The sequence below is a fragment of the Peromyscus eremicus genome, chromosome 1 (genome assembly GCF_949786415.1).
Source record: "Peromyscus eremicus chromosome 1, PerEre_H2_v1, whole genome shotgun sequence".
Taxonomy (NCBI): Eukaryota; Metazoa; Chordata; class Mammalia; order Rodentia; family Cricetidae; genus Peromyscus; species Peromyscus eremicus.
Window position 1 is genome coordinate 70,023,860 of NC_081416.1, and position 23,177 is coordinate 70,047,036.

Consider the following 23,177-nt stretch of genomic DNA (forward strand, 5'->3'; position numbering starts at 1 on the left):
GCCTCCCTATGTGTTCTGCAGGTTGTTCCCCAAGCCTCTCAAACCCCAGGTTCCTCATCTATGCAGCAAGGCATTCACAGCAGCTACCAGATAGGGTTGCTGATGCTATAAAGAGACATACGGGAAGTACCTGGCAAATTTGCAAATACTCAATAATAAGTCGCAGGAATGACTATAGGGTGACCTGTGCTACTGTGGGCAGCTCAGCCTTTCAGGTAGGTTCTGTCCAATAGGAAGGCAGGGTTTCACTGAAGCGGGATCAGAGGGTAGAACCCAGAGTGCACTGCCCTGGGCACCTGCAGGAAGAGAGAGAGTTCTACTGGGGGAGAAGAAGCCTCAAGACTTGATAGGTGTCCTGGAGGCACCAGGACAGACAGACACACCCCTTCGACAACTACTAGCAGCACCTAGTAACTGGCTTTACTCACACATCACACTGCATCCTGCGACAATCTGAGAGATGGGGGTCCCACTCACAGGTGAAGACCTATGGGAGGATGCTGAGATACCTACCAGGACAGAGCCAGGACAGTAGTCCTTCCATGTTGGTCTTGGGCAGAATAGAATGCTTTAACTTTGAATAGGAACCAAGTTCTATACCTGAAAGAACTGTTTTTCAAAGAAGCAATCCCTCGTCCCATGCTCTTCATCTGACAGCAGACCATTCATGGAGTGCCTATGGCTAAGTCAAACTTTGATGGTGACAGAGAAAATCCTTTGCCTAATTCTGTGCCTTATGGTGATATGTTGTGTACCCTAATAAAACTTACATGAAGATCAGAGAACAGAACAAGCCACTAGATTAAACATAGATGCCAGACAGTGGTGGGACACACCTTTAATCCTAGCACTTAGGAGGCAGAGTCTGGATCTGTCTGGATCTCTGTGAGTTTAAAGCCACCCTGGATTACATGAGATTGACTCAGTCTAGGAGAGAAACAGAGCCAGGCAGGGGTGGCACACACCTTTAATCCCAGTACTTGGGAATCATATGCCTTTAATCCCAGCACTTGAGATCTCATGCCTTTGCTTGGGAAGCACACACACTTTTAATCCCAGCACTGGAGTGGTTGAAAAAGGAAGTATATGGTGGGCAGAGACAGGTATATAAGGCGTGAGGAGACAGGAACTAAAACTTTTTGGGCTGAGGAAGCTCATTTGGCTAGAGGCCTATCGGCTGAGGCTTTTTCAGGCTGAGGAGTCCTGGAGGTAAGAGGTGGCTTGTTCCTTTATCTCTCTGATCTTTCAGCTTTCACCTCAATATCTGGTTCCGTTTTGTTTTGTTTTGTTTTGTTTTTACAAGACCATTCAGAATTTGTGTTACAATGCCTCACCACGCAGGTTATTACAGGCAGAAAACCCGAGGCACCTGGCCTAAGCCCACAGGCCAGGTGTGGGGCAGAGCTGGGATTAGAAACCCAGGCTCTCACCCCTTGGCTCTGACACCTATCACTTTTTTGATGACAGGTAAAAGGTGACACCTGCTGGGTGTGACCACCAGACCCCATCACTTCTCATGAGATAATGTCAGTCTCAACATCTCCCTCAGACTCCTCCTCTATAAGCTGGATGGCATCTTTCCTGTCCCCAAAGGTATGAGAAGCCACCCTGAGCAGTGCCTGAGAACCTCTCCATCTGCCCTGGGGGCCATGGCTTCGTAAGTGGGTCTCACGAGTTACTGTACCACACCGAAAGGGAAGCAGTAACCCTGCTCCTCTGGGGGTGACCCTGCCCACCTGAGATCACAATCCAGGCAACAAATCTTACTGCTAAAGGAGGAGTTGTGTCTACAGCCTCCCATATTCACCTAAGACTGTCTGGCCTCCCTCCACCAAGTTCAAGCTCATGAATCAACTATGACACCAGCCCAGACGGATGAAGTTTGTTGTGTTTACTTTTTTTTTTTTTTTCTTAGTTTTTTGACACAAGGTTATGGTGATATTTTATTTGTGCTGAAATGTGATTTTATTTGTATGTTAATAAATGAAGTTGCCTGGGGGTCAGAGCTAATAACAAGGCATAGCAGAAGTCTGGCAGTGGTAGCACACGCCCTTAATCTCGATCACCTGACAGGCAGATTTCTGTGTGTGTTCAAGGACACCACCAGCATGGAGACACACGCCTTTAATCTCAATACCAACCACAGAGACCTAGAGATCTGTATAGACAGACAATGATGAAGAGGTCATGTGGTTGGGTTTACAACCAATATAAAGACAAAACAAAAAGTCAATAAAAAAACAAACACACAAAAAATAGATCTCTTTCTCAGGGAAAGGACGACAACAAAGGGTAAAAAGGAGGTTTTTAGTGTCAGCTCTTAGCTACTGCTCTGACCTCTTGGGCTTTTAACTCTACATTTGGCTCTGTGTTTCTTATTTAATAAGATCGGTACATCTACACAGGGTTTCTCTACGTAGCCCTCACTGTCCCGGAACTCACTCTGTAGACCAGGCTGGCCTCAAACTCACAGGGATCCTCCTGCCTCTGCCTCCAGAGTGCTGGGATTAAAGGTGTGCACCCCCACTGCTTGGCCTATTTTGTCTTTTAAAAGATGGCATAATAGTCTGGCACAGTGGTGAACACCTAGAATCCCAACCTCTAAGGCAATCAATCGTTCTCAACCTGTGGGTCATGACCCCTTGGATGTTGCATATCAGATATTTATATTATGATTTGTAACAGTAGCAAAATTACAATGAAGAAGTAGCAATGAAATAATTTTATGGCTGGGGGTCAGCAAGCATGAGGAACTGCATTAAAGGGTCACAGCATTAGGAAGGTTGAGAACCACTGTTCTATGGAGACAAGAGCAGGGCAATACTCTTGAGCCCAGCAGTTCTGGTCTCCCTATGTTCTGGGCAACACAGGAAAATCTCCACCTCAAAAATAAACAAATAAGGGAAGGTGAGCTGGCTCAGACCTAAGGAAGTTTTCCGACAAGACTGGTCACCTGAATTTGATCTCTAGGACCCACACAGCGGAAAGAGACCTGACTCCTGCAACTTACCATCTCACTTCTGCATGTGGGCTATGGCACACACACACACACACACACACACACACACACACACACGCTGTAAACTAAACAAATAAAAACATAACATCATTTTTTTTAAAAAAAAAAAAAAAAAAAAAAAAGGTATTCTAATGGCCAGGCGGTGGTGGTGCACGTCTTTAATCCCAGCACTCAGGAGGCAGAGGTAGGCCAATCTCTGTGAGGAGGCCATCCTGGTCTACAAACCGAGTTTCAGGACAGCCAGAGCTACACAAAGAAACCCTGCTTCAAACAACAACAACAACAACAACGAGGTATTCGATATACATTATCCTGCAGCTTTCTCATTTATATACCATCCGGGTCATAGGAACTAACATCCACACCAAAAGAGCTAATTTCACGTCCTTCACAGCTACACAAGAGTCTGCTGCAGTCTGGATAAGGTGTCATTCAGAGGCGGTGCGGTCTGGGCAAAGCACTGTGCACGCACTCTGTCTCCTGGTACACTTGGGCAGCCCCTGTGTGTGCAGATGTGTGCAGCTGCGCCCTGAGCCTCACCGCCATCACTCCCCAAAACACCCTCAAGCTTTTCACTGCCTGATCTCACAGGGAACATTCTTTTCTTTTTTAATTTAGCTTTTCTTTCCCCAAACGAAAGGTAGAAGGACAAAAGCTGTTGAGAGGGCTCAGCAGGTGAAGGCAGCAGACAACCCGAGTTCAGTTCTTGAGACCAACTCCTACACGTTGTCCTCTAACCTTCCCACGTGTGCATGAGCGCGCACGCGCAAATAACTTAAGTGCAAGTTTTTAAAACTGCTCTGAGGGTAAGCCAGGTAGTGGTGGTGCATGGCACATGACTTTAATCCCAGCAAAGGCAGGAAGATCTGTGAGTTCAAGGCCAGCCTGGTCTACAGAGTGAGTTCCAGGGCAGCCAGGGCTACACAGAGAAACCCCTGTCTCAAACCTCCACCCTCCTCTCAAAAAAATTGCTCTGAGGGCAATAAAGAGTTAAAATCTCACTCTGGTCAAATAGAGAGTTGGCGGACAGGGCAAAGGTAGTGTGGCGTGATGGGCAGCTGCCCTGGGAACTGCAGCGACCAGGAGAGGGGGAAGGCTGTGCCACAAATCCTCTATGCTTTTGGGGGACACAGAAGCAAGGGGCCGGAAGACCCACGGGGTCAGTGGGAGGCATCTATTGGGACAGGGCTGATGACGGAGGCCGTGGACTTTTCTCTGAATCAAGTGCTGGCAGGAACATTTACAGAAGGAAGTCACCTGTGTTATGAAACTTCAAGTGTTGACATTACAAAACAGAAAACCCAGAACCCAGGATAAAGAGCATGCTGCTCTGGCCCATGTCCTCCCCCATCATGGCTCATCTCTGGACAGGGAAGGGCAATGTATAGGAGAGCTCAGTCATCCCCAACAGCCCCAGGTCAGAGTAGAGACCCCTTGCCCAAGGCCTGGGTGAAGCCTCCCGCAGCTGACTCCTTGGCTAGCCAGGCCCACAGGTGGATCTGAGAGGAAGCAGCTCAGCTTGGGCTATGGGTCTGCATTGTTACATGGCTACTCCTAGGAACTAACTGTGTCGTCATGGCTGGATGCTGTCACAGCAGCTGAGCACTGAGGAGGTCCCAGAAGAGGTGAGGACCAGCCAGATTTCAAAGCTGCCCTGGCCCAATCACTTGCTGCTGCCTCAAGACCGTCTGTATGGCATTTGGGTTTCCATTGGGTTCCCAAGATTTCTGTTCACCCTAAGGATCAAGAGGGGCCATCTGGAAGGCTGGGTCGAGGGCCTGGCTCACCATCCTGGGTGGGAATTGCTTTATGAGACTGCCCTAGGCTGAGGCCCAGCCTGTTTCCTTCCGCCGGGCTCCAAAAAGGCCAGTCTGGGCTAGGCTGGCCCGGCAGATGTGCTTTAGTGATCTTCCACAGGATGCAGTAAATGCTCATTGCCTTTCACATGCAGATGCCTCGGGGGCCATCGCCAGGGCCTGCCCAGCCGCCAGGGCCTTTGTGCTGCAGCCCCTGCTGTGCCCAGCCTGCCTCTGAATGGTTCCCCTCAGGGAGCCTGATCCAACCACAAATGGGCTCCAATAAAGGCCTGTTGGGGGAACCCAGTTGGGTTACAGATGTCCACGCCCGCCCACAGGTCCTACAGCAGTCAGTGGACTCCACCCAGCAGCTTCCAGGACTAAGTGGGTAGCAGGAGTTGGGGGGGGGGGGGCGGGTGAGACACCACATGGGAAGGGCAAAGCTGCCCCCTTCTTCCGTCTGGGATGCTCTTAGGCTCACCTCTGTTGCTCTCAACTCAATGCCCATGGGACCTGTAAGGCCCATGAGCACCTGCAGCCCTGGACCTCTGCACAGTTCAGCCTTTCTCCACTTGGCACACCAGCCTGCCTAGTGCAAGCTGTTCACTGCTGGTCTCCTGGCACTGCCAACCTGGCTCCACCAGGGCATTGGTTTCTTGCCACCTGGCTTGCCATCATAAATTCTCCGGGTCTAGAGCAGGGTTCCCGGTACACTGCAGGTGTCCAGCAACTGTTTGCTGGGTGTGGGGGTGGATGCATGCAATCAGTTGTCTTTAACAAGAACTCAGCCTCTTTTCCTGCTTTTCAAGACCTCAGCCCTCTCCTTGAAAAGGGCTCATGGGCACAGGGGAGAGTGAGGTAGGGGGGTGGGCACCTGCCTGGCTCGAGGCAGGCCTCCTGCAGGTGACCTCTATCACTGTGGTTGATCTCATTTGCAAAGTCTAAGGTTTCCCTCTTCCTGTACTTTCTGTCCCCCCAGAAGCAGGAACTTGCTTTAAAAAAAAAAAAAAAAAAAAAAAGGATCTGTTACCACAGAAAACCCAGAGAGAATAATGGGAGACAGTAAGCCATCCCCTCCTAGGTGCCTTGGAGCCACTGTGCTGGGGGGCTGCCAGGGAAGTGCATGTCCCCAGGTCCCGCCCCACCCCATCACACTTGTCCCTCTGCAGCAGTGGCTCCCCCCAGCCCCCCCCCCCGGGAACTTCCTTTGAGCTCCTGCAGAACTTCAAAGGGAACACTGCACTTCAAGGGGGTCACAGAGGCAAAGGTAGAAAGAACTGCCAAGGCCACACAATGCCCAGCGGTGTACCCTGGCAAGCTGGACCCATCTGTGGAGGGTTCTGGGAGGGGCCAGTGTTGGCAAATCCTCAGAAAACTTCAAAAGCAGGTGTGTTTTAACAGAGGGCAAATCTCTTACCCCCCCCCCCCAGCCTCTCTCACCTGTCACAGGGGAGCAAGGGCCTGTGGGACTGCCCTAGGCCTGAGCAGGAAGGGTTAGCCCTAGAGAGGCCAGGGCTGCTTGGAAGCCTTCTCATCAAAACCCACAGAAGAACTGGGGTAAGAAAAGGGATGGCAGGCACAAGGCAGACAGAGGTCACTTGAGACGCTCCAGTGGGCCAGGCACAGATTCAGGGACTTGGTCCAGTAGCAAGGAAGCCAGGGAGTTCAGAAAGTGTCGGGTCCTCTGGGATGGTCCTCAGGAACAATCCCACAGGCTTCCGGAAAGGGAGCTCCCCAGCTCTGCCAGCTGCCTTCGGTGCGTTTTAGGATTATTGTCACAGGCTGCTACATTTCAGTATCGCCACACAGAGTCGCCCTGCTATGCAAGCCTGTGGGGTCAAAAGAAACTTTTTATTTTATTTTATTTTTTATGTATGTGCATTGGTGTCTTGCCTGCATGTATATCTGTATGAGGGTGTCAGGTACCCTGGAAATGGAGTTACAGACGTTGTGAGCTGTCCTGTGGGTGCTGGGACTTGAACCCGGGTCCTGTGGAAGCACAGCCAGTGCTCTTCACCACTGAGGCATCTCTCCAGCCCCTTTAATTTTTTTTAAAGATCTATTTATGTGTATGAGTGTGTGCTGGCATGTATGTCTGTGCACATGTGTGCCTGGTGCCTGCAGAGGTCAGAAGAGGGCATCCCCTGGAACTGGTGTTATAGATGGTTGTGAGCCATTGGTGGCTGCTGGGAACTGAACCCTAATCCTCCGCAAGAGCAGCAAGGGCTCATAATCACTGAGCCATCTGTCCAGCCCTCAAAGCACATCTTAACAAAGCCTTCCTGGGACCAGTCAGAAGACACAGCTCAGAACCCACAGGGTCGAACGGGATCCTTCCCAACACCATACCTCTTTGTATCCTTTAATCCTGGATAGTGCTATGTCAGGTTAGGAACATCAGCTTAGAGGCAACCATTTAGAGCAATGGTTCTCAACCTGTGGGTCGCAACCCCTTCGGCAAACCTCTATTTCCAAAACTGTTTGCATTATAAATTGATAACAGCAGCAAAATTACAATTATGAAGTAGCAACGAAAATAATTTTATAGTTGGGGGTCACCACAGCATGAAAAACTGTATTAAAGGGTTGGAGCATTGGGAAGGTTGAGAACCAGTGATTCAGAAGGAAGCCTTGTCCTGTCCCAGAGCCCCTTCCTCCTCAAAAGAGTCAAAAAGAGTCCAAGCAGAAATCTAGGGTGGCAGTTAAGATCCTGCTCTGGGTCTGGCAAAATGAGGTTCAGGGGGTTCCTTTGCTGTCCCAGCTCAGGTGCTGAGTGAGCTCCCCTCACCCTGAGTCTCAAGTATGCCTGCTAGTTAAGAAAGGTAACAGGAAGCTGGGCAGTGGTAGAGCACGCCTTTAATCCCAGCACTCAGGAGGCTGGGCAGGTAAATCTCTGTAGCCTGGTCTACAGAGGGAGTTCCAAGGCCACACAGAGAAACCCTGCCTAAAAAAAACCAAAAAACAAAAACAACAACAACAAAACGAAAAACAAAAAAAGAAACAAGAGAAAGAAAGGTAACAACACCCCACTTTGGACATCCAGGGCTAAAAGGAAGTCACTAATAAAATGCCTGTGGGTAGCAAACATTCGCCCTCAAAGGCCAGCTACCTTGCCTTACCTGGGAGATACCTGAGCCATTACCTGCCTGAGCAGTGATTTATCCCAACCACACTACTGTCTCGTAAACTAGGGATACCTCTTCCTGATGGTCCCTGCCATCATCTGTGCTCCTGACAGGAGGGGGCACGGCTAAGGGAGGCTGAGGCTCCACGGCTCCACTCTACTCTTCACGGGGCTCCAGTGTAAAAATGACCCTGCTGGTGTCCGTGATGAAGGGGACAGCTCCCTCAGCAGCCAGAGGAACTCCCCTAGACGTCTAGGGACCTCATATCAGGCCAAAACAGGATCCGTGGCTTCAGTTCTCATCAGATTTTTGGGACTGGCCAGTTTATGAAGCAGAATTGGAGGTTTTATTGAAGATATTTTCATGTAGACTTAAGCACAAGGCTGAGGAGAGAAAGAGAGGCACTCAGAAGGAAGTAAGGCATACCCACGTGCATAGGTATGGGCTTCTCCAAGAGTCACAGGAGTAAGGCATGCCCAAGTGTAAGGACGGACTTCTCAACAGAGACGTGCAACTAACTGTCTTGGCATTAACTAAATATTTTGGTAGCTCTCAAGTTATGCCTTTGTGTTTTGTTTTGAGACAGGGTTTCTCTATGTAACAGTCCTGGCTGTCCTGGAACTCGCTTTGTAGACCAGGCTGTCCTCGAACTCACAGAGATTAGCCTGCCTCTTAAGGGCATGTGCTATCATGCCGGGTTTTCAAGTTACATCTTAAATGGTTGCTAAAAAATTTTATTTTAGAGCCAGGTGGTGGTGGTGCATGCCTTTAATCCCAGCACTTGGGAGGCAGAGGCACGCGGATCTCTGTGAGTTCCAAGGCCAGCCTGGTCTACAAAGCGAGTTCCAGGACAGACAGGGCTTTTACAGAGAAACCCTGTCTTAAAAAACCAAAATAAATAGATAAATATATCTTATTTTATTTTTATTTCTTCATTTTCTCTCTCTTTTGATAAGAGAGCTGATAGGCCTTGGAAGTTCCTTGGATGGAATTATAATTTGATAAAGTAAAATCAGGAGTCACTAGGCGTACATGTGTGAGGGGTTTAGCACATACCCTGTCTCTCTAAAAGGGGCTTCTGGTGAGATCCCTAGAAAAGTGCAGGCTCACAGCTGGGAAGGGAAGAAGGTCTTACCCAGTTGTTAATTATGCGGGAATTATTCTGTGGGTAAGAGGCTTCCACCAGACTCCAGGGGGAAGGGCTCCTCTGATTTCTCATTTTCCTAGGATCTCCTGTCTTCTAGCCTGCCTCACTGCAAGGAAAGGATGAAGGGTTCAACTCTCCCACGGTCGCAACGGAACTTAGGCTCCACTTCTCTGAGAAGGGCAAACAGGTGTCTTTTCCAACAAAGGGCCATTTATCTCCAAGGCCCTCATATTCAGGGTCGAGGGAGAGAATGAACACAGAGGGCCTAAGTTACCGTCACAGTGTCTCAAGGACAAACCCAGCAGCCCCCCTTCAGAGTCACCGCCAAGCTTGTGCAGATGTGTCCAAAAATGATAAAACTAAACCTCAGCCAATTAAAAATATACTAATGTAACCTCTTATGTAACCAATTATGTAGCTGACCCTGAAACTCCCCTTAGCTGTGCTTAAAAGGAGCCTACACGTCCCTCTGGGGGTCGTCGCCATTTTGTACAAGTGAGCGACCCCACTTGCAAGTGGTATAATAAACGGTCTTTGTTCTTGCATACTATTTGAGTCTGGGGTCTTCCTTCAGCGTTTCTTCGGACCCTCCAAGGACAGACAGGCTGAATACAGGGAAGGATAAAGAACATCCAGGACTCTTGTACACTGTTGACTTGAGATACAAACGACACAACCACTTTGGAGAACTCCCTAGCAGCACTTTATCAAACACACTTCTGCCTTCTAATTCAGCTACTCCACTCCGACACTCCCATGCTCCATAGATGCTCACCCTCTAGGACACATTCACACACTCTCCAAAACACCAGTTGCAATAACCCAAATAGGAAATAGAGGAGTGCACGAACTGTGTCATCATTTGCAGAAGTCTGAACCAGAACCCCCTCCCCCTGCTCCCCGCCCTGCCCCATAAGCTCATATATTTGAGTGCTTGGTTCCTAGTTGGTGGAACTGTTTAGGAAGGATCAGGAGGTGTGGCTTTGTTGGAGGAGGTTTGCCATTGGTCACACTATTCCGAGGTAGCTCTCTCTGCCTCATGCTTGTGGATCAGATGTGAGCTCTCAGCTTCTGCTCCAGCACCATGTCTACCTGCCCGCCTGCTGCCATGTTCCCCTTGATGACGGTCATAGACTCACCCTCTGAAACCATAAGCAACCCCTCAATTAAATGCTTTCTTTTGTAAGTTGGTCATGGTGTCTTTTCATAGTAGAATATGAACCACGCTTAGTATCACAAACCATCTACAAACCACTTTCCACAGATACAACAGATCTCTCACAAGTAATAGCAGGTGAAAGGGACCGTCATAAAAGGGACACACATTCTGTGATTTCTTGACTGCAGAAGCCATGTGAGCAGCTGCCTCCTCAAGGTCCCGCTGCCTTGAGTCCCCTTCACTTCCTGTTCTCTGGCCCCACAATATCCAGAGTCACAAGCAAAAATAACCCATGGGGCTAGAGGGCAAAGCAGTGGCTGCCCTGGGCTGGGGAGCATGGAGGGGGCTTTCTGAGATGCTCACACAAGAGAGTGAGATGAATTGGGTGTTACATGCACAATATGAATGTTTTCTAGATGCAGAATGTACTTTAGTAATTTTTTAACCAGGCCTGTTGGCACACAGCATGTTCCCAGCACTGAGGAGGCTGAGAAAGAAGGATCTTGAGTCTGATGTCAGCCGGGGCTACAGATTTTTTTTTTTATTTTTATTTTTTTTATTTATTTATTATGTATACAGTGTTCTGTCTGCATGTATGCCTGCAGGCCAGAAGAGGGCGCCAGATCTCATTACAGATGGTTGTGAACCACCATGTGGTTGCTGGGAATTGAACTCAGGACCTCTGGAAGAGCAGTTGGTGCTCTTAACCTCTGAGCCATCTCTCCAGCCCCCCCCCCTTTTTTTTTTTTTTTTAGCAATCTGTTGCTTTCAAGTGGCTCAGACTTTAGAAGAACAGTAAAGGCATGGGGTGGTTTATACTGATTATCAGCTTGATGGGATCACATAGAAGACAAGCCTCTGAGCATGTCTGTGAGCAATTCTCTTGATTTTGTTAGCATAGGTGGAAAGACCCACCCTAAAAGTGGACAGCACCATTCCCCAGGCCTGGGTCCTAGACTTCATAAAAAGCAGAAAGTTAGCCAAGTGTAAGCATTCATCACTCTGTTTCCTGACTGCAGAAGCCACGTGACCAGCTGCCTCCTCAAGTTCCTGTTGCCTTGACTCCACTTCACTTCCTGTTTTCTCTGGCCCTACAGTACCCATGCTGGAAAAAGTCCCACTAGACCTACTTCTAAAATACCTCTTTCTCTGTTCCCAACTTGACTGTCTCCTCCCTCAGCTACTTTAAGTGTCCAAACTAGCCACCATGGCTCCTCCCTCGTCCCCAGCTTCATGGCCTTTTAACACCATTCTTCACCCCATAGCTGAATAAAGCCACATGTTAATGGAACAATCTTTTTGTACACTATGAAGATGTGACTTTGCCAAGGCGCCTTCTGATTGGTTTAATAAAAGAACTGCCTGGCCAGTAGCTAGGCAGAAGGTATAGGTGGGACAGCCAGACACAGAGGATGCTGGGAAGAAGAAGGGCAGAGTCTGAGGAGATGCCATGAAAGCAGAATGAGGTAAGCGAGCCTTGGGGCATCATATAGACTAATAGAAATGGGTTAATTTAAATTATAGGAGATAGCTAAAAAAAAAAAAAAATGAGCCTAAGCTATTGGCTGAGCATTTATAATTAATACTAAGACTCTGTGTGGTTATTTGGGAACCGGCTGGCCAGACAGAAAAGTCTGCCTACAGCCACATATTATGACTTTACTTTTTTTTTTTTTTTTTTTTGGTTTTTGAAGACAGGGCTTCTCTGTATAATTTTTTGGTGCCTGTCCTGGATCTCGCTCTGTAGACCAGGCTAGCCTCGAACTCACAGATCCGCCTGACTCTGCCTCCCAAGTGCTGAGATTAAAGGAGTGCACCACCACCACCTGGCTGACTTTACTTTTTTACTTTTTTTTAATGGTTCAAAAGCTTTAAAAATGTTACTATGCAAAGTTGGACAGTGAAGGGACTTTCTTGCACTCTTATCCCCACCATCCACTTTTCTCTGCTTGAACCCTATCTCTTTACTCCAAAAATAATAGGTGTCTTCCCAGGATTTATGCAAAAACAGCAGTGGGAACATGTGCAATTTACCCAAAAGAGGAGACACGTGATTGCTGTCCTCACTAACAATGTATCTAAAAGGAAAAGTGCTCACTCACGCTGTATGGTGTCTCCTGTGGACAAAGGGACAGTACCCCTAATGATGGAGAGTGGTTATTCTTGGTCTTTTATGACTTGGTCAAAAGACATAGCCACCTTATATTTCTCATAAACAAGGCAGGACAACTACCCAGAAGTAGAACTACTGTCAGGCAGTGCCAATTGTATCTTCATATGCGTAATGTGGCAGGGTTTGTTTCTACTAAGTCTCAAGCAAACTCATTCCCAAACTTTGGTCTGCTTTATCAAAAACTATTAGTATAGTTTTAATTTGTGTTTCTAATGCAGCCAGGGGGAACGTTTTTCATATGCTTAGGAGGTCACTGGTGTTTTTTTCCTGGTGAATGATTGTGTCATTTGTCCTTATTCCCATTCAGTTGCTGACTTTTTATTTATATATTCTGAGGCATAGACGTAAGGGCTCTCTTGCCAAAGGAAATCTCATTTTCATTGTACTTATTTGTACATGTGTACAAGTTCATGTGTGTGTACATGTTTGTGGATATGCATGTATGACAGGGGTAATCTCAATTGTCAACTTGATGAGATCTAGAATCATCCAGCGGACATGCATTCGGGCATGTCTGTGGGTAGACTATCTTCATTTGTTAATTAAAGTGGGAAGAGTCAGCCACTGTGGGTGGCACCATTCCCTGCCTTGTATGAAGAAGAGCTGTTTTCACTTCTTCTGATCTATGGTGACTCAATGTATTCATTTGATCACAAAACATCATCTACCTTCCCTTCAGATGAGACCCTCATGAAGGTCTCTTCACCTTCTCTGCCTACATGACGCCATTTCACTTCAAAACATTGTCCAGTGTCTGACTAGATTCCAAGAGGGGCCTCCACATAACTCTCAACACACAAGGCTCATAGTAACACAGGCAGTCCTACATTCTGGGGTTAGTGGAGAATGTGTAGAAGCCAGAAAGACAGGTAAACCTGGACTTCTGCCCACACAGAGGGCCCAGGTGTTTCCTAGGAGTAGATGTCCTTCACCAGCCCCTTTTACTTTGCTACAAAACACAGTTTGAGGCCTTGTAATCTCATCAGTACTATCCCTCTTGCTTGAGTGTTTCTCTCTCTCTGGACACACACACACACACACACACACACACACACACACACACACACACACAGATAAGTAGAGGAGGGCCTCTTGGGATCAAAGGACTTACTCAACTGCAGGTAAATAAACAGTCCTAGTTAGGTTCTGGGAGGCTGACTGCTAGACAATGAGCCCCTTCCAACTGTTCATCAACTTTACACAATACTGGCTAGGGACATCAAAGGCAAACAACCCAGATTTAATGCCAATGGTGGTCCCTGGCAGGTCCTGCATGGGCAGGCTTGAAGAACCAGACACCTTCTCCTCCTCAAATCAAAACCAATACAAAAGAATTAGATAGCTAGCCACATATGTGATTTAAAGTTTTCTAAGTTAAAAGAAACAGGTGGAACATTTAAAATAGTTTACTAGCTTAGTATATTTAAAATGGCCATTTAAACATGTAAGCAACATAACAAAATATTTAAAAGTAACTTTTCCATTTATTTATTTTTATGTGGAGGTCAGATAGAAGGCAACTTGCAGCAGTCACTTCTTTACTTCCATCATGTAGATCCCAGGGATTGAACTCGGGTTAACGCAATTGATAGTGAGTGCCTTTACCCATGGAGCCATCTCACTGGCCTAACATATTAATATTGCAATATCCTACACTTTTTGAATCTGTATTTTACTTGCAGGTTAACCAAGTTCAACCGCTCACTTGCTTCCAAAGGACAGCTCCAACCCTTGGAAGCCTGGCAGCGCCAACACAACCTTCCCCACGTGGTTCCTAGCCAGCCTGAGGGGCGGGACCAGTGCGGGGGAGGCGGGGCCCGCGCGAACGCCCCGCCCCCGGCAGCAGCACAGCCCGACAGTACCTGCGTTGAGCCCACTAACCTCGCCACCGCCTCCACGGAGCCCGCAATGGCGGCTCCGCCGCCTGTGCCGCTGTCATACAGCACGCCGGAGATGTCAAGCAGCACTCCCCGCACGCCCGCCAGCCGCTCGGCCCACGTAGCCATCGCGTCCTGCTGTACACCCACACTCGGCGTTGCTGCCACCAGTATCCCGCGGCCACGCCTTCTTCGCGGGGTTGCCTGGGAAATGTAGTCCGCAGCTGGCGGGCCGGGCGCAAACCCGGAACCACGTGGACCCGCCTGGCGCTTGGCTGCCTTCCTTTCACGGAGGCTGGGATCTTCAGGGCATAGCAGAGAAGCTGAGAACACGTCCCTCGGAACACCTCCCTAAGAGTCGGGACGAGGCAAATTGAAATGAAAAGTAAAACCGCCCGGGAGGGATGGCTCTCACTTATAATCCCAGAAGGATTGAGAGTGTGAGGCTAGGGTCAGTGAGATGCCACAGGGGTCAAGGAAGCCTAACAATTTGAGTTCATTCCCAGGACCCATATGATAGAAGGAGGAAACCAATTCCTGCACATTGTCTCCAGAGCTCCATGAGTGCATGCACACACACATATTGATTAAATAAATGAATTTTTAAGTGTTGGAGACCAGCCTGGCCTCAATACTGAGGTTCTGTCTCAAAAGTGAGAGAGAGGGGAAGAGATCTTCAAAGCAATTGAGTAGTTGGCACAATCCCGCTCCTTGGAAACACTAAAGGAGTGCAAACAGGATGTCTGCAAGCTGGAAGAAAATTAATGTAGGGATATAGATCGAATATCAGGGATGCTGGAAGAAATGTGCCGTTGAAAAGAAAGACTAGCCTGGTGATGGTGGTGCACGCCTTTAATCTCAGCACTTGGGAGGCAGAAGCAAGTGGATCTCTCTGAATTTGAGACCAGCCTGGTCTATGGAGCAAGTTCCAGAACAGCCAGGGCTACACAGAGAAACTCTGACTTGAAAAACAAAACAAACAAACAAACAAAAGACACCAGGCAACAACCTTGGAAAACTCTTCTGTTTTAACATTATATGAAAAACAAAAATCCGGGGGCTGGAGAGATGGCTCAGTGGTGAGGAGCACTGGCTGCTCTTCCAGAGGCCCCGGGTTCAAATCCCAGCACCCACATGGTGGCTCACAACTGTCTATAATAACTCTGGTTCCAAGGGATCTGGCAATCTCACACAGACATACTTGTAGGCAAAACACCAATGTACACAAAATAAAAATAAATAAATTATATATATTAAAAAAAAGAAAAACAAAAATCCCCAAGTTGTATGCATGCAACAGCCTTGGAAAAATAAAGACCATAATAATGGGGGTGGAAGAAAAATGAGAATGACGGTGTGTGAAAGCAGCAATTTTTTGAATGAATTCTAACACTTTATTAATGTTATATCATGTTGGCCACAAACATTGGTCTAAAAACAGAGGGGTTTCCTGGACTGCCCCGTGAAGTAATGAAATTGAAATGAGGAAATGACTTCTTCTATTTGAGAAATTTGAGAGTTCAAAGGAGAGGGACCACATTCTGCTTCCATTCCAGGCTCTTGTGAACAGAAAGGATAAAGAATTCATCAGTTTATGTGTGTGGGTGTTTTGTCTGCATGGGTGTCTGTATATCACATGCATGCCTGGTGCCCATAGAGGCCAGAAGAGGACATCAGATTTCCTGAAACAGGAGTTACAGACCATGGTGAACTGCCATATGGATGTTGGGAATTGAACCAGGGTCCACCTGGCGGTGGTGGAGCACACCTTTAATCCCAGCACTCAGGAGGCAGAGTCAGGTGGATCTCTGTGAGTTTGAGGCCAGCCTGGTCTACAGAGTGAGATCCAGGACAGGCACCAAAGCTACACAGAGAAACCCTGTCTTGAAAAACAAAACAAAACAAAAAGGAGAAGGAGAAGAAGAAGAAAGAAACCAGGGTCCTCTGAAAGACTGTCCAGTGCTCTTAACCACAGAGCCATCTCTCCAGCCCCACAGAATGTTAGAACTTTAACCCATTCCACTGAGTTGTGCATTATTCTTTTGATGAGCTTACTGGAGGAACTATTTGCAAGAGAAATAAAAGGTATACTGTCTACCCTGAGCGGGTTTACTATGCCAGAGACTTGTATTAAACTATATATATAGAGAGAAGCCACTCCAGCTAGAGGAGATTTGTGCTCACCAGGCAAGAAGGAGCTTACAGATTTGGAGCTTAGAGGGTGGAGGCTGAAGAATCCGGCTGGAGTCCTACTTAGCCAGGAGTCGTACATCTATGAGAAATGGCTGCACGCTCTGCTCCTTGGACAGTCTTGTTCCATTGCCTGTTTGTAAGATGTTAGGGACCTAACAGAACACCCTTTGCCTCAGCAGAAGAACCAAACACTTTCAACCCTACCTTCCTGTGCTTACCACTCACCTTTCAACATCCCACTGGATGGCACCCAGTCTAGTCTGCAAGAGAACCTGGGTCTCTCCAGACTGCAGGGTAGGAGCTGAGTGAGTCTGACTGAAGAATCTGCCAGAAGCCTCTACTCCATGCAGTGGGCTCTTGTGGTGCAAAGTGGCCTAAGATGTTATCTTTGCCTTCAGAGGTCAAGATGGTCAGAAGATAGAACAACACCTTCAGGATAGCTGGGTTCATGTGTGCCAAGTGACAATGAGTAACTGAGATACAGCCAAGAGGACAGATGCTGTGGGCCATGGTTAGCAGCAGTGGCTTCTAAGCGGACAGGACATCTGAGTGGGCCTTGAAAGAATCTCTGACTCGAGAGTCATGCCCAGGAGGATAGAGGGCACCTCTGTCACATCTACCAGTGATGAGCATGTCTGTGCAGTTCTGGCCTCTCAACTAGCTCTGTGTGGGACCTGGACAAATCACTGTCACTCTCTAGGTAGACAGAAAAAATGTAGAAAAGCCAGTGACCCCTTGAAATTTCTACATCTTGATACCCAGAACCTGCAAGCATATTAGCTTATATGCCGAAAGAGGGCTTTGCAGGTGTGGTTATAGCCATGATAGTGTGGGGAGATTAGCCTGGCTGATCCTGTGGGCCCAACATAATCACAAATGTTATCATTAAAGGAAGTAAGAGACAGGGGAGTGAGAAGCAGAGGAGATATGCCAAGAGCAATGGGGGTGTGTGTGCCACAGTACCAACCTTGAATAAGAAGGCAGCATGGACCAAGGGAAGCAGGAGGCCCCTGGAAGCTTTGAAAGACAAAATGGATGTCCCTAAATCCTCTACGAGGAAAGCAGCTCTGCTGACACCTTGGTTTGAGGACTTCTAAGATCTAGACTTGTGCCAAATAATAAATCTGTCACCTGAAGCCACTGAATGTACACTGTTTGTTACAACAGAGGTAGGGAATGGATCCAGAGAGCCAAGTCTGGCATAGCAGCCCAACCTGATTGGTCGATAGCAATGAGTCTCCAAATATTACCCACCTGATCCAAAATTCCAAGAACTTGGAATATAATGGGCGAAGGGCATTGTCTAACTTAGAGTCACTTCTGGCTGCATGCAATAACCAGATCGGGTTAGTTTTACTCATGGGCAGAGAAAGGCATATGGAAGAAAGGCCACCTTGGCCAGTACAACAGCTTCCAGCAGCAGCAGCAGCAGCAGCAGCAGCAGCAGGCAGTAGGCTGTTTCTGTCTTCCTCCATCAGCACCTGCACCTCCAGCAGGAGGTTTGACCCTCAGGCTCTCAGGCTGCCTGCTGCACTCCTGGGGTGGCTTCTGCATTTCAGACAGAGAGGGTGGGAAGAGGGAACAAAGGCTTCCCTGGGCTCCAAGCCCCAAAAGACTCTTTTGGCTCCTTTTGAGTCAGACTCCAGTGGTCCAGGAGCACGGGCATGTGTAGGGATGCATGCTCCACCGGCAGCTTTGGGCTTAGTTCTTTTCCAATAACAAATCTACAACTATGGCCGAATTTCAGCTTACATATGAACCCATCAATCCTTGATTACTATAGCGGATGTATGTATAATCCTATCAGATTTACTCATACGAGCCAAGGCTCTTGTTGGCCAGTGACAGGAAGCAAATTCCTGCAGCTTAAATTTCAAAGGAATTCATTGACATTCTTGCAATTAATTGAAAGCTTTGTCCCTAGCTGGTTACCAGCTCCAGGGAACAGAGTGACAGGTCAACTGCCTCATGCAGAATCTTTTCTCAACTGGGTCTGACAGTTCCAGAAAAAACTCTGACTCTCTTGGGTCAGGCCCTCTCACTCCCAGAGGAAAGTGGTACTTGGAAGATTCAGGCTGACTCATGTGTCCTACCAGGGCTGTGGGAAAGAACATTTGTATTCAACTCCACCATGGGCATGTGGAATCAGGGAGGCCATGGTTTGACTCTGCAGTGCCCCAGATAGGTTCTTGTTTTGAACACTTGTTTCCTAGCAGCTGGTGCTGTTTTGCGGGGTGTTGTGAAACTTTGGGAGGTTGGGTCTCCTTGGCATAAGTAAGCCACTGAGGGTGGGTCTCTGAAGGTTTTACTCAACCCTTGCCCTCTACTTTCCTGGACACCAGTGACTTAAACAGCCTGTGATACACACTTTGAACATGAAGGCTTTGTCATGTTTTCCCTCCCACAACGCACTGAGACCCTCTGAAACTGTGAGCCTCCCCCCCAAAAAAATACAAAACTTTTCCTCAAGTTGTTCCAGGCAGCTACTGTGATTGTGGGGGTGCAAAGTAACTATTACAGCAAGAGCAAAGCAATTATAACAAGAGGAAGAAGAAAGCAACCCTGTACAGGCAGAAATACCATGCTGGGTGATGTCTTTCTGTATGCTATGAATATGTGCTACTCCTATTGGCTAATAAATAAGCTGCTTTGACCTATGGCAAGGTAGCTTAGAGGCAGGTGGACAGAGGTGGAAAGATGCCAGCCCACCGCACGCCAGACAGAACAACAAGATGCCAGCAGAGTCGGGTGGTGGTGGCGCACGCCTTTAATCCCAGCACTTGGGAGGCAGAGGCAGGCGGATCTCTGTGAGTTCGAGGCCAGCCTGGGCTACCAAGTGAGTTCCAGGAAAGGCGCAAAGCTACACAGAGAAACCCTGTCTCGAAAAAAAAAAAAAAAAAAAAGATGCCAGCAGATAGGTAATGCCAAGGCCACGTGGCAACATATAGATTAAATAGAAATGGGCTGAGTTAAGTTAGAGCTAGCTAATAAGAAGCCTGACCCATAGGCCATACAGTTTGTAAGTAATATAAGCTTCTGTGTGTTTACTTGGGACTGAGCAGCTGTGGGAGGGACACAGGAAAACTTCTGACTACAATACCAGGCACCCACTACCCACAGGACCCTTTGTTTTTTCGTTTTGTTTTGTTTTTTATTTTTTTCCGAGGCAGGGTCTCTCTGTTTAACAGCCTTGGATGTCCTGGAACTCACTCTGTAGACCAGGCTGGACTTGAACTCACAGAGATCTGCCTGCCTCTTCCTCCTGAGTGCTGGGATCAAAGGCATGCACCGTTTGTTCTTATTACCAAATCCTACCTACCCTGAAAAGTGAGATGACCAAACCAAAGGCTGGCCATGTGAGCAAAGGCGTTCTCTGTCTTCCTGAGATGGGCTACAGTGTGTGCTGGGGGATTGGGCAGCCATTGATCCAGACTCACTCCTCAAACTTTAGTGTACATCGCACTGAACTTGGAGCACGTGTAAAAACTCAGACTGTTTGGGAAAGCCTTGACGTGATGTGAGTATCTCACAGCATGACCGCCAGCCAGAGTCAAAGCAGAATGTCTCCAGAGCGAGTGAGCCAGCATTCTGAAAGGAACAAGGCAGAGGCTGCAGGCTTCTTGTGACCTAACTTGGTCACTTGGGCCTTTTGGCATTGCTTACATAGACACAGTGGGCACTCAGGTCAGGCAGGCTGAGCACTGGGCACATTCGGGGTGAGCTTTGGAGAACAGATTCCACAACCCCTTTCTGCCAGAAACACCACGCTGGGTTAAATTCTTGCTGCTGTTCCTGTGGCAGGGTTTTCTGACTCTGGCCAACTTAATTCTAACAGGGTTTAGAGGGAAGGGCAGGTGTAGTGTCACATACCTTTAGTTCCAGCACGCGGGAGGCAGATCTCTATGAGTTTGAGGACAGCCTGGTCTGCATAGAGAGACGCTGTCTCAAAAGCAAAAATTAAAGGGGAAGTTTGAAGCAATACTGGCGATTTATAAAATGAAGCTAGGCACAGTGCGTACACGTGGGAGACTGAGGTTTCTGGGTGGCCCAGCTCACTTGCTAGAGCTGACAGCACCCAGTTGAGTTATTAGGCAGGCCAGGAATAGGCTATCATATAGCACAAATGCCCCATCCCTTGCCATCTGTCCCATTGAGGGGAGCCCTTCCGGAGGTAGCATGCACAGACAGGGAAGCGGCACATGGCTCATATGATGTCTGGGCGAGGGATTTTGAGGAGTCTTGGTTTGATTCCAGGACATTTAAACTACATCACACAAACCAAAATGACCATGGAAACATCATAGAAATAGTTTTAATTTCTCTTTTCATTGCTAGAATCAAATACCTAGCAAGAAGCAATTTGTGGAAAAACCGGTTTCTTTTGGCTCACAGCATGAGGGTACAGTCCACCATGGCAGAGAAGGCGTGGCCGCAGGAACCTGATGCAGCTGTTAATCTACAATCAGGAAGCAGAGAGAGATGGGAGCTGATGCTCAGCTCCCTTTCTCCTTTTACTCAGTCTGGGTCCCCACCCCATGGGAGGTTCTGCCCATCCTCTGGGTGGGTCCTCCGTCCTCAGTTAAGTTTCTCTGGAAAGACTCTCATGGGCATGCCCAGAGGAGTGTTTCCATGGTGATTTTAAATCCAGTCAGGTTGACAATGGAGGTCAAACATCTCCAATAATATACATTACGGGTAATAAATCGGCTGAGCTCACTTCGGGTGTTCTCAGCCAAGGTCACAACCTCACAATCCACCCACGTGCTCCTGAGAACCTGTTTTCCAACATTTTGATTTGGTTGTCCACATCACAAAGAACGCAGAGTTCTGGGTTTTTGTTTTCCCTGGCCGATAGGAAGGTCTGGTAGTTCAGATGAGAAGTCCTACAAGGCCCGTCCACATGGTTGAGTAGCAGCCTCTGCTCGCCAGACAGCTGGCTTGTTCAGCTGGTTTAGCAGCTCTGTCAGGCCACAGCCTGGACAGCTGGGGTCCAAGGTCTTCATATTTATGTGAGGCAAACAAGTTGTAGAGGTGGGACACCGGGGGTAGGTGGGGAGATGAAAGCACAAGATGTGGGTGCATAGTTAGGAGATACAGGGTTTTGACCTCTGTCCCTTACAAGAAACTGCCTGACTGGATTTTATTTTGCCCAGAAGCAGGTGGTTTATGGGCTTGCAAAATTCTACCCTGCTTCCTGATCTTCATTATACAAACACACCTTTCTCTGGCACTCCCTGTTGGCTTGGCTCAGAAAGCAAAGGCCCAGATCTCATGGACCTCTTCTCTTCCTGTTGGTCCTGTCACGAGTTCTCTCTTAGTCCCTCAGCTTGTCACTTGGCTTTTTACATTCCCCAGGCACCTGTCTCTACCTTTCTAGACATCCGGTGCAATTTGGTTTGCCTGGCAATTCCCCTTACTCTGGCTCCTCCCGAGGACACTTTAAAATATTATGACACTTTGAATGTAAGAGACTCCCCACCCCAAACTGGGTCCCTGAAACCTGTGGTCCAGTCTGCCTCTGAGTAGTCATGCATGGGCTCGTTTATTTCCTTGGCTATCCTATTACATAGCTCAGCTAGCTGCCCAGTGTTAAGGACAAGCTGCTGCGATTAGGTTATATCTTGGGGCCAGGAGTGGATTCCCTCAAAGAGAACATTATCAGAGAGGGTTCGGAAATCTCACTGCATTCAAATTTCAGCCCCAACAATTTTGAGCCTGTTCCCTATCTAACCACTCTAAGCTCATTTTCTCAACTGCAAGCTAGTAGAAACTGATTCAAAAACTCTGTGGAGAGCTCCTGAAATAATGTGCAACAGAGCTTAGCCCAAAGCCTGGCCCAGGGCAAGCATCCACCAAAGAGTGTATATTGGTAATACTAATTACTATAATCAGGATATGTATCAGAATACAAATGATAAATATGGGTTCTGCTCCCCAGTGTAACCGTCTATTGCTTAGTGACCTTCTTTGATGTTTCCTCTAAGTTTTTAAGATATAGAAATTGGGGCTGGAGAGATGGCTTAGCAGTTAAGAGCACTGGCTATTCTCCCAGGTTTAATTCCCAGCACCTACGTGGCAGCTCACAGTAACTCCAGTTCCAGGGTATCTGATACCTTCATGCACATAAAATAAAGCTAAACAAATTATTTTTTAAAAAAGATACAGAAGTTGACTCATTAACCCCAACACTCAGGATGAGTAGGAGGCAGAGGATCACAGACTAGCTTGAGCTACATAGGAAGACCAACCCTGTCTCAAAAACAAGTTGATTTTTTTAAACCTATAGATTTCCACAAGACACACTTTTACTGTTTAAAGTGAAATATGTAAAATATGTTTTTTGTTTGCAGTTTAGAGGAAGGAAGGCAGGCTGCGCTTTTGTTTTGAATATAAAAATCATTTTTTGAGGCCGAATCTTGCATAGCCCAGGCTGCCTTGAACTTCATAAGTAGCCAAGGATGATCTTGGACTCCTGATCGTCGTGCCTCCACTTCCCAAGTGCTGGGATTACAGGTGTGCACCATCAGTTACATGGTACTGGGTAAAGAACCAAAACTTCATGCATGCTAAGGCAAGCACTCTGCCAGCTGAGCCAAGGGCTAAGACCCTAGCCTAGGAAGGCTACATTTTGAACTTACGTTTCACAAACCTAAAGTCTCCAAGGTGGGTTGGTGGTTTTTGTTGCTGT

General features: G+C 47.7%; 1 protein-coding gene across 1 annotated transcript in view; it reads right to left on the reverse strand.

The window, feature by feature from the left end:
- The window catches only part of Lhpp (phospholysine phosphohistidine inorganic pyrophosphate phosphatase), a 95,827-nt gene extending 81,356 nt beyond the window's left edge, over window positions 1-14,471 (reverse strand). Inside the window, exon 1 of the mRNA XM_059265411.1 lies at window positions 14,301-14,471. Coding sequence (XP_059121394.1) covers window positions 14,301-14,425 — 125 coding nt within the window. The 5' untranslated portion in view covers window positions 14,426-14,471. The remainder of the gene's footprint in view (window positions 1-14,300) is intronic.
- Between the last annotated feature and the right edge of the window lie 8,706 nt (window positions 14,472-23,177).